Source organism: Vombatus ursinus, unplaced genomic scaffold (genome assembly GCF_900497805.2).
Source record: "Vombatus ursinus unplaced genomic scaffold, bare-nosed wombat genome assembly UNPS02014830.1, whole genome shotgun sequence".
Lineage (NCBI taxonomy): Eukaryota > Metazoa > Chordata > Mammalia > Diprotodontia > Vombatidae > Vombatus > Vombatus ursinus.
Window position 1 is genome coordinate 9,318,517 of NW_020954608.1, and position 12,610 is coordinate 9,331,126.

At 34.1% G+C, this 12,610-nt stretch overlaps 1 protein-coding gene across 1 annotated transcript in view; it reads left to right on the top strand.

The window, feature by feature from the left end:
- Positions 1-12,610, top strand: part of COG5 (component of oligomeric golgi complex 5) — a 361,274-nt gene that overhangs the window by 161,010 nt on the left and 187,654 nt on the right. Inside the window, exon 7 of the mRNA XM_027838594.1 lies at positions 3,983-4,113. Within this exon, the coding sequence (XP_027694395.1) occupies positions 3,983-4,113 (131 nt within the window). The remainder of the gene's footprint in view (positions 1-3,982; positions 4,114-12,610) is intronic.

Here is a 12,610-nt window from a genome sequence, read left to right on the forward strand (position 1 = left end):
ACACACACACACACACACACACACACACACACACACACACACACACACACACACACACCCACACACACCCACACACACCCACGCCCCTTTCCAGTCTTTTTACATTTTATTCCCCACCATGTCCTCTTTAGTCCAATGATGCTGGCCTTCTTGCTGGCCCACAAACAAGACACTCCCATCTCTTAGCTCTGGGTATTTTCTCTGGCTGTATCCCTTACCTAGAATGCTTTCCATCCTCATATCTGCCTCCTCCCTTTCTTGGTTTCCTTCAAGCCCTAACTGAAATTCCACCTTCTACAAGAAGCCTTTCCCAGTCCCTCTTATTTCTAGTGACTTCCTATTTGTTAATTCTTTACCATTTATGCTATATATAGCTTATTTGTACACATTTTATTGTCTCCTCCATTAACTTGTGAGCTCCTTGAGGGCAGGGAATGTCTTTTGCCTTTATGTTCGGTTCTGGGAACTCTGATTTTGGAAGGACATTGATAAGCTAGAGAATCATTAAGGAGGGCAACCAAAAAAAAAAGAAAAAGAAAAGAAAATATGCAAGAGGAAAAAAATCCATAAATATTCTGACATTTATGCTGTGGAAGGACCAAATCTTGTATCTCAGAAGTCTGGTCTCTGTCATGGATGATATGAAATCTTTGCAGTTCAGAGTGGGTCTCCTAATGCAAGGTTGCAGTGATAAGCAGGAGCAGCACCAGCAACAACAGAGCCATAGCATAAATGATGGTTTTTTGGTAGTCAGCAGTTTTTCATCACATATCAGGATTATCTGCAGTGAAGCAGCCAAGAGGTCATAAGCCTCTTGCATGCAGCCTGTCCTGGGATCTAAGACCATGTAGATCATAAACATCTGAGCTGGGAATCAGATGTATTTCCATTGATTCTAAACCAATAGTTCTTGCCACTGTACCATGGCTGCCCATTCCATTAAAAAAATTACCTTTTCCCAGCATTGTTCTTTAAAGTGTAGTGAGATTAAAAACAATCAGGACAGAATTTTAGGTACCTTGTATACTCCAGAACTTATACTATTGGTAAACAATTATTTGCTTCATCAGTAAAACAATACATATGGTCAAAAACTATTTTATTAGGCACCCACCCTAATACTGTCAATTTGTCTCCCAAAGTGCTCAACTCATCATCATTTTTATTATTATTCAACTTTTGTGTAAAATTTCATATTGAAAAGGTATTGATTACTTTTACTGTTCGGTATCTTGTTAAATAATGTGTACCTAGCCCATATTTCCTTATTTTCTTCACTTTTCACAGATATATTTATCAGATTGCTTAAGATATAAAAAAGAGACTTTTAAAACATACTTTTTATTAAGAGAAACATAACTTTTCAGTGTGAGTGGAATTAATTATATATGATGATCATAGATTGTAGTAATTAGAATTTTAAGAAAAAAGTTTATATGGTAACATGGATATATCTGTAGTCAGTGAGAGATATTTTTTAGATTGTAAAGGAATTCCCAGGTCAAAGTGAATATTAGGAAACATAAAGACCCCTTGCCAAGTGTAGTTATTTTGGAAAAGCACATTCATCCTTTTTCAGTTATTCAATTGTTAGGCCAGTTGGGATCACATCATTTAAAGTTGAAAGGGATCTCACAGGTCATCTAGTCTACCTTCGGTTTAGCATACATATGTGTGAACACCTGTGATGGAACGGGTAAATACATACTCACATAACTCAGAGTATAAACTTAGTTTCTCTTAACTTTTAAGTGACTTTTGAAGTTAATTTCTTTTGATGTGTACCGGTGCAAAAAATCCATTTCAGGTCCCGCTGTAGTTCATTGTTGATGTGCTGTTTCTTTAAGGCGTGGTAAGATAGCTCAGGGGTGCATATTCTTCTTTTGTTTAGTTTTTCTGGAAGGCAGTATTCATTCTTGCTTCATCAAGCAGTAAAATTCAATAATACATCCAGACTTTTAAAGCATGTTGTTAGCTTACACTAGTTATGCTAGTATGAGCTATATTCTTAATGATACTATACATTTAAAATACATAAGTTCTTTTATATGTGTATGTATCAATAAAAACCCATCATAATAATCAGTCACTCACACAATGAGCATTGGGGAAAAAACACAAACCCTAACTTTCAAGGTAGGGGGAAGAAAGAAAAGGGAAAGAGAGACAGAGACAGAGAGAGAAAAAAGACTGTGTAGTGTTCAGGAAAGTAAGAAGAGAAAGTGTCATGAAAACCTAGAAGGGGGACAGTAGCCAAAAGGAGAGGATGATTGACAGTGTCAAAGGCTATAGAGAGATCAAGAAGATGAGGAATAAGAAAAGGCCATTATATTTGGCAATTAAAAGATCATCAGTAACTTTAGAGAGAACAATTTCAATTAAATGGTGCATTTGGGAGTCAGATTGCAGAGGGTTTAGAAATCAGAGGAGAGGAAGTGGAGGTACCTTAGTATTTCAAGGAGTTTAGCTAAGAAGAGGAACAGAGATGTAATACTTTTTATGGGAGAAAACATGCATTATCTTCTTTAGTAATTGATAACAAGTAACTTAAAATGTGTTAATAATGTATATTTTTTGTTTTTTATTGGAGTTTTATTTTTAATTAATAGAAGTATATTTTCTCTTCCCCCTAATTGGGGAAAAAAGCAAAATAAATTCCCTCATTGGTCATGCTCAAAAAATATGTTTCCTTCTGCACTCTGAATTTATCATATCTCTGATAGGAGGTAGACGGCATGCTTCATGTCGGTTCTCCAGAATCATTATCACAATGATCAACTCAATAATAATTGTTTAAGTTTATACAGATTTGACTCAGTTCTATATATATTTGAGAAAGACAGCCTTTATCAGAGAAACTTGCTGTAAAAAGTGTTTTCTCAGTTTTCTGTTTTCCTTCTAATCTTGGCTGCATTGGTTTTGTTTATGCAAAACCTTTTTGATTTAATGTAATCAAAATTATCCATTTTACTTCCTGTGATCCACTTTATCTCATGTTTGGTCATAAACTCTTTCCTTATCCACAGATCTGACAGTTAAATTGTTCAATGTTCCCCTAATTTCCTTATGGTATCTCCCTTTTTGCCTAAATCATGTACCCATTTTGAGCTTATCTTGGTGTAAAGTGTGAAATATTGGTCTATACCTATTTTCTGCTAACCTGCTTTCCAGTTTTCCCAAAAGTTTTTGTTAAATGGTGAGTTCTTGTCCGAAAAGCTTTGATCTTTGGGTTTATCAAACACTAGATTACCATGGTCATTTACTTCTGTGTATTCTGTACGTAATTTATTCCACTGATCCACTACTCTATTTCTTAGCCAGTACCAGACTGTTGTGATGATTATTGCTTTGTGATATAGTTTGAGATCTGGTACAGCTAAGACATCCTCCTTTACATTTTTCTTTTTATTGATTTCCTTGATAATCTTGATCTTTTGTTCTTCCAGGTGAATTTTATTATTTTTTCTTGCTCTATAAAATAGTTTTTTGGTGGTTTGATTGGTATGGCACTGGATCAATAAATTAATTTAGGTAGAATTGTCATTTTTATCATATTGGCTTGGCTTACCTTTGAGCCTGCAATATTTTTTCAGTTATTTAAATCTGACTTTATTTGTATGAAAAGTGTTTTGTAGTTGTGTTCATAAAGTTCCTGGGTTAATTTTATTTTCTTTTTTTTTAAAAGAAATGTCTCTAGGCTGTGGGAGGAATAAAGGGGGATAACTAGAAGATGGAAAAGCCAGAAATATCACCATAAATATGTTTTGAAAAATAGATTTCATATTACTTTGACATGCTAGTAACTATGAAGATCTGCTAGTCTGAAAAAAGAACTTTTGTTTTTAACATCTATTTTTATATGGAAAACAATTAAAATTAACTATAATTTGTATAATTTGAATGTTACATATCATAATAAATGTTTTGATATTTTTATATTGTTCACTTCTAAAATTTTTAAATATTTTTTTTTTCCAAATAGATTATCTTTCTCAAGGAATTGATCTCTCTGGAATAGAAGTAATAGAAAACGATCTACTTTTTGTTGCAAGAGCTCGACTTGAGGTTGAAAATCAGGCTAAACGTTTACTTGAGCAAGGAGTGGAGACTCAGGTAAAAAAAAAGATTTAAAGTTTTTTAAAACTGAAAAAGACATAGAGGGAAGGAAGGAAATGAATATGTATTAAGCATCTGCTGTGTGCCATGCACTGTGCTAAGCACTTTACAGATATGCCCATTCGTAGTCCTACTGACACTTAATAAGCTGAGCCATAAGAGCTTTCAATTAAAACTTGCCCATTGATTTAACTCCAAGTTTTAAAATTACTATATAATATTTCAGAATTAATAAATTTAAATAGATTCAGTGTCTGTGCTTCTGTGTTTTGGGGGAAATAAAAAAAAAAATACCATGCAACTTTTTCTAAAAGCATACAATTCCGAAAAGATGTTGCTGTGTGCTAGATATGCTTACTGTTGATTGATAACCTTTGAAGCACATTTCAATGGTTGGTAGGCTGTTACTTTTGAGTATCATTTACTTATTAACTCTGCATATAGATGATAAGAGAAGGTACCTTTCTGTGTCTTCATAATAGAAGATATTTCTCTTTTAATGAGGGTCCTTCACATAATTGTATAAGAAAACATTTCTTACTATGCCTGAATAAAAACATCCTCTCCAAACTGACATGTCACCTTAAGATAAGGTAACTTTCTGACTTAATCACTTCTAAGCTTTGCTAGTAGAGTCAGATAGATTGGGTAGGATTTATAGGGTAGCTGATTTAGCCTCAGTAGAAGTAATTTCAAGAAGAATTTCCTAATATTCAGAATTGAATATTGAATGCCAAATTCTATCTATTGAGAATATTGTAGACAAATTATTCCCCAGATAGGGTGTTGTATTAAATAAACTCTAAACTTTCTTCTAATTCTAGATTTTTTTTCATAAGATTTTATAGTGAGTTTATATTTTAAACCATTATGGCCTTTTGCCGCCAGGTTTTTCTGCTTGGGAAGTAAAACATGTGTTTATTAACCATGATACCCTGTGGACTCTTGATATTCTTGTTCTGAAAATAGGTTTACATCAGTTAAACTTAAATGTAAAAATATTATAACCAATATTGATGTTTATTTGTGTTGTCTGTGTCCCATTTTTCATTACTTACTATTCAAGTAGTTTAGGATTAAATTGTTTCTGTTACCATTTTTCTTGTAGTTTTTTTTTTTTTAAGCAGTTTTTATCTTTACTTTGGCAAATGGATGGTCAGTTGATTCTAGGCAGTTGATTCTGGGATAACTTCCACATCAGTATCAATATCTGCATCTATTCTATTAAGATATAATCTATTTCATTTTCTTGGTGTTATTTGGTACTCACAATAATTTCTTGTTTTCTTCCCTCTTCAACAACACCCTTACTTATGTTAAAAGTAATGCTTTCACTACGTAATATTGAATTTTTTTTGTTTCTTTTTATGACTTTTTTAGAAAATAGAAAGAGAAACAAAATTTTATTGTAAAGTATAAAACCAAAAGCTCAGGCATATTTGAATCATATATTATAACATTCTCTTTGCTTTTGTATTTGTATTCCCCGCATATATGTCTGTGCTTGGCAAATAGTCCTTAATAAGTACTCATTCGTTTATTCAAGGAATTGCTACTGAAATTCTTCATTTTCCCTGTCAACTTATAGCGTTAGAAATAGTTTCTAGAATAAGGAGGTCTAAATAAAAGATACTTTAGAAATAGTGACTGATTTGTTTGTAGTCCTTACGGAGGTCAAACTTGACTCTGCTTGATGAATTATCAGTTGATATTCAAAGTTAAAGCAGAACTGACAAACTTAAGGAAAATTAATCTTACTTAGCTGGAAGAATTGACAGTTTTATTAGATGTTTCAGACTGTATCAGGTTAATCAAGACATTATTAGAGTAGATGACTACTGTTTGTTAGCCAATGACCTGTTTCCAATCAAACTGGGGCTTGTTTGGAAGAATTGCATTAGTACTTAATTGTATTAAAAGCAGAAAAAGATGAAGGTATAATGATGAAATGTTACTGTATTTGCTGCCTAGATTTGGTAATAGAGAAAATAATTTGCTTTAAATAATAACGTATATGCTAATTTTTCTAGAGAAAAAAGGAGTAAAAAAATAGCATGTAAAAGACAACATTTCTTTTTTTAATTAAAATTTTTTTTAGTTAGCAAAAAGTGTACTTTCCCTACTCTCCCTTTTCCCTTCCCCATTTGAGAGAAAAAGAAAAAAAAAGAGAAACAAGTATAGTTAAGAAAACAAATTTCCACATCAGCCATGCCCCCCCAAAAGTCTCATTCTATACTCGAGGTTTTTTTTACCTCTCTCTAAGGAGATAGCTAGCATGTTTTATCATTAGTCCTCTGGAATTCTGGTTGGTCATGGTGCTGATCAGAGTTCCTAAGTCTTTCAAAGTTGTTTGTCTTTGAGATATTGTTGTAATTGTAGAAGTTATTCTCCTGGTTCTGTTCTCTTCACTTTACATCAGTTCATGTAAGTCTTCCTAGATTTCTGTAAAATTGTTGCTTTCGTAATTTCTAACAGCACAATAGTATTGCATCATATTTATATACTGTAACTTGTTCTGTCTTTCCCCAATGGATAAATACCTCTTCAGTTTCCAATTTTTTGCCACTTCAAAGAGAGTTATGAATGTTTTTACTTAAAGTCCCCTGCTTCCCCCCCTTTAGGACTAATCCCTCCTTTAATCTCTCTTCCTTCTAACTGCCTCTTATCCCTTCTCCCCTTTCCCTTCTGTTTTTCTGTTGAGTGAAATATATTTCTGCATCCATCTTTATCCATGTGTGTATTCTTCCTTCCTTTGACCAATTTAAATGAGAGCGATGTTCAAGTATCAGTTTCTTTCTCTACCATTTCCTCCTAGTTTATATAGAATTCTATTTGTGTGTGTAGAATTCTATTTTTGTGAGATATTTTCCCTAACCTTCTTTTCTCTTTCCTCACCTAGTGTAAAATTTCTTTTCTCCTTCCATTCCATTCTTCTTTTCAGATCAAGATGTAACAGGACCACTCCTAGGTCTCATCTATATAGACTCTCTCTATAATACTTGATGATGATAGGAATTAGAGGGGACACATATATGATCTCTATATATTAAAGTGTAGGCAGTTTATCTCTGTTTAGGGCCCTTATGATTGTTTGCTTGTAGTTACTTTTTTCATTTTTCTCTTGGCCTCTGTTTTTGCACTTCAGAGTTTCTGTACAGGGCTAGTCTTTTCGTCAGGAATGCCTGACAGTCTTCCATTTTATTAAAAGTCTAATTTTCCTCCTGAAGGATTATACTCATTTTCACTTGTTAAGTTTTTCTTGGTTGTAAGCCTTTTGGAATATTATATTCCAAGTTCTCTGCTCCTTTATACTGAAATGTTTTGTTCCTTAGCCTTCTGGAATATGATATTCCAAGCTCTCTGCTCTTTTATGTTTATAGATGCTAAATTTTGTGTGATCCTGACTGTTGCCTCTTGGTACTTGAGTTCTTTCTGTCAGCTTGCAGCATTTTTTGTTTGACCTGGAAGCTCTGGATATTGGCTATAATGTTTCTGGAGTTTTTATTTTGCTATTTCTTTCAGGAGGTAATTGATGGATTCTTTCTATTTCTACTATGTCTGGTTCTAAGAGATTTGGGCAGTTTTCTTTAGTGATTTCTTGAAATATAACTAGCCTTTTTAGGGGGAGTCATAGCTCTTAGGGAGTCCATGGATTCTTAAAATTTTCCTCTCCAAAATGTTTTCAGGTCAGTTTTTGTTTTGAGATAATTTACATTTCCTTCAATTTTTTTTTTAGTCTTTTAACTTTTTAAAGTATTTCTTGTTTTCTTGTGGAGTTATTAGTTTCTGTTTAGTCCAATCTATTTTTTAGAGAGTTCGTTGCTTGGGCAAGATTTTATATACCTTGTGCCAAACTGCTGTTTCTGTTTTCAAATCTTCCTTTCATAGCTCCCATTTATGTTCCCATCTTTTCTTCTACAGCTCTCATTTCTTTTATAAAAATATTTTAAACTATCTTTTACAACTCCTGCTGTGCTTCTTCCAGGAATTCTAGTTGAATTTGTGCCCAGGCTGTGTTTTTCTTTGAGGTTTTATTTGTAGATATTTAGAGTCATTCTTTTATACTGGGTTGGTGTCTAGAGCATCCCTGTCACTATAATAGTATTTTTATTTAATGATAAAATTCTTTTTGTTTTCTCATTCTTAATCTAGACTACTTCTTGACTTGGGACTTTATGTTCAGGATGGGCTTTGAACATTTCTAGAGAGACCATTTGGGCTAGTTCTGATGATGCTTCCTTGGGATATTGAGTATTGTATTTATTATTACAGTATTTCAGGGACTCTCAGGCTAGGGGCCTGCAACTTTTTTTTGTTCCAACCCCTATCCTCACCCTCTGCCCCCAGTCTGATTTCTGCAAATTCTGTGGATTTGGGTCTGAGCAGTAGGCCGATGGACTCATCTTATTTTGGTGTTTCATTAAATTGCTTCTAGACGTAGCCATTATTAGTCTGTGGTAAAGCTCTGCCCGTTCCTAGTGGCAAAATTGTGGGCTCTACTTTGGTCTAGGATAGCTGTCCTGCTCTGGTTATTCTTTTTCAGGTTGCAGATTCTACTCAGCTCCTGGAGTGAGAGCTAAACAACTGATACTTGCTTCTGGACTTGCTTGTTCCAAAGCCTGAAGCCCATAGTCATTCCTCTCCCTGGAATGTCACTGCTAGGCACAGGTCCTCTCCTCAGTCTGCCCTGGATCTCTGAACAAGAATGGGGTCGTAAATGTTAGAACTGCCAGTTGGCCCCTGTTCTTTCACCGTGCATAATTTTAATCCCCTCTGGCCTGAATCTGTGACCTCTTGTTGTCCTGGTGCACGCACAACTTCTTCTTGGCTTGGAGGCGTCCCTACCGGCCTGTTGCCCTGAGCAGGCCCAGTCTCCAAAGTACTCGGACCTCTCCATGCTGGTCTGGGCTATAAAATACCTGAGTGTGATTATATCTTGTATTTTCTATCAGGATTCAGTCTGGTACATTTTCTAAATCTGTTTTGAGGAGTTTATTGGGGGACCTCACTGTACTTCTTACTATTCTGTCATCTTGGCTCTACGCTGATATGTATTTCTAAATGAACATTATGCCATTTTATTTCACAAGACAGGTAGTTTTATTTGCACTAATTCTTATAAGATTGGCTTGAATTGGTTTAAGTTTTTTAAAACATGTAATTTTTAAAGTGTTCATTTAGATAAATTGAGTATATACAGTAGTATATGGTTATGGAAGAAGCATATTTTGAAAAGGAGAGTGTGATCTAATGAAAGAAAGATTAGATTTGGAGGTTGGATTTGGATATCTTGGTTTGATTTTCTTTTCTCCTACTTATTAGAGACTCCTGAGGGCTTAGGCTTAAACCTTGACTCTGTTTTTAAGTACTTTTGTCATGATAGATAAATCCTTTAATATCTTGTAACCTCAATTTCTTGATCGTTAAAATGACATCTCTAAAACCTTTTTTCTTTTTTAAAAACTTTATTTATTTTTAGTTTTCAACATTTACTTTTATAAGATTTTGAGTTCTAAATTTTCCCCCTTCCCTTCTCTACGCCCTCCTCAAGATGGCATGCAGTCTGATATAGGCTATACATATATAATCATATTAAATATATTTCCACATTAGTCATGTTGTGAAAGAAGAATCAGAACAAAAGGGAGAAACCATGAGAAAGAAAAAAAAGAGAAAATAGTATGCTTTGCTCTGCATTCAGACTCCATAGTTCCGTCTCTGGATGTGGATAGCATTTTCCATCATGAATCTTTTGGAATTGTCTCAGATCACTGCATTGCTCAGAAGAGCTTAGTTGGTCAAAGTTGGTCATGTCACAGTGTTACTGTTACTGTGTACAATGTTCTCCTGGTTCTGATCATTTCACTCAGCATCATACACTCGCATCATACATTTACTCAGTTCATACAAGTCTTTCCAGGTTTTTCTGAAATCCATCTGCTCATCATTTCTTATGAAACAATAGTATTCCATTACATTCATATGCCATAACTTGTTCAGCCATTCTCCAATTGATTGCTATTCTCTCAATTTCCAGTTCTTTGCCACCACTAGAGGAGCTGCTATAAATATTATTGTACCTGTGAGCCCTTTTCCCTTTTTTATGATGTCTTTGGGATACAGACCTAGTAGTGGTATTGCTGAGTCAAAGGGTATGCACATTTTTATAGTCCTTTGGGCATAGTTCTGAGTTACTTTCCAGAATGGTTGGATCAGGTCACAACTCCATCAACAATGCATTAATGTTCCAATTTTCCCACATCTTCTCCAACATTTATCATTTTCCTGTTTTGTCATGTTAACCAATCTGATAGGTGTGATGTGGTACCCCGAAGTTCTTTTAATTTTTCATTTCTCTAATCAATAGTGATTTAGAACATTTTTTCATATGACTATAGATAGCTTTAATTTCTTCATCTGAAAACTGCCTGTTCATGTCCTTTGATCATTTATCAATTAGGGAATGACTTGTATTCTTATAAATTTGATTCAGTTCTCTGTATATTTTAGAAATGAGGCCTTTATCAGAGACACTGGCTGTAAAAATAGTTTCCCAGTTTTCTGCTTCCCTTCTAATCTTGGTTGCATTGGCTTTGTGCAAAACCATTTTATTTTTAATGTAATCAAAATCTCTTGTTTGGTCATAAATTTTTCCGTTCTGTGTATGTACTCAAAGTGAGATCCTGAGAAGACCTCAGCTTAAAAGGCCAAGATTTCCTATTGCATCCTGGGCCATCTCCAGTTGCCCTGGTCCATATGCTGGCCACTGGATCCAGATGGCTCTGGAGGAGAAATTGAGGCTGGTGACTTTGCACAGCCCTCCCTTACTCAAATCAAAGTCATTACACATTTCAGTTTCCTTTTTAAAAAATTCTTTCCATTTACATTGTGCAGTCGTGTATATTGTTTTCTTGCTTACTTCACTTTGTGTTGATTTATATGAATCTTCTCATGCTTCTATTAATATTTCATAGTTATCTTCCTTAAGTAATAATATTCCATTATATTCATATACACACACAATATATTTAACCATTCTTTAATGGGCAGCTTCTGTTTTCAGTTTATTTTTTTGATGCTACAAAAAATTCTGCTTTAAATATTTGGTATGTATTTGAAACTTTTCTTTCTTCTCCTTGGGGTATATGCTTAGGAATAAGGTCACTGGATCAAAGGATATGTCATTACTCTCTTAGTGAAGGAAATATTGATAATATATGGACTTTAAACTTGTGTATATTCAGCAAACCTTTGCCTTCGTTTATTTCTTACTCTTAAACCATGTTCTTTGAAACTGTAAAATATTATATACAATAAATGTCAAATTATTACTTTATATATTATTAAAACGTAATTTTTCTTTAAATTTTGTAAAGTAAATTCAGTTGTTGTCAAGGCTATGCATGGAAAAGTTTAATTGTGACTAATGTCATATTATACGCTGAAATTTTGCCAAGTACTATATGTTATATATGACTGTTATTTATGTTCTCATCTTATCGGACATTTTTAGGTAGTAAATTAGTCTGAATAAAGGGACCTTCTAGATAATCAAGTGTTTAATTTATTAAGTGCTAGAACTTTAAATTTTAGCTGCTTTTAATGGAAGATTTTGTGAAATATACTACTTTTGCATACACCCTTTGTTGCAGAACACGATAGACTACTGTTATAGCTTAGCAACTCATTGGTTTGTATAATGGTGGTTTTCTTCCATCTCCCTGCCCCCAAGGTTGCCTAACTGTGCTAATGGTTGTTATTCTGTTACCATGGCACATTAGTGTCTTTAACATCTACTGAAGTGGTTATTCTCCAACCCCAAACAGCTAAACTGTCGTACCCCCCCCCCTTTTTTTTAAATCACTGGCTGTCTTTGTTGTGGTCAAAACGCTTGCTGACTTTTACCCTTATTTGCCATGACTAACTCCTTCTTTTATTGCTGTTATAACTGCTGCCACTTTCAATTTGTATTTCTCTGTACTTGGGTTTTTCTTAGTCTCTTCTGTTACTTCCTCTAATGCTTTAAAAAAACAAAAAATTTTCTCTTAACTTTATATAGACATAACTAGCTGGAGTGTTCTTATCTTTTTTTTTTCCTGGGTGAATGATTAATCAATCAATCACAGAAAATCAATTGTTATCTTTGGGGTTTTTGTTTTTTCTGGGTGTTTTTGTTGTTGCTCATCTTTTGGTGACTGGTACTTTGGTGCTCAACTGGTACTTTTATGAGTATTTATTGCAGCATTATTCTGGACAACAGTAATAAACATTTATTAAGTACAGAGCAGTGTTCCAGGTATTGGGGGGAAGATCAGAAATTCAGATAAACCACAGTACTTGCCCTAAATAAGCTTACAGACTAGGGGTCTGGGACACCAACACAGATGGCTATAATAGACAATTTTACATGATGAGTGCATTAGAGAGTTAGGGAAAAAAAATTGTCCATGAAGATTTGAGAGTGAAGGTCATTACTGCTAAGGGGAGGTCAGAG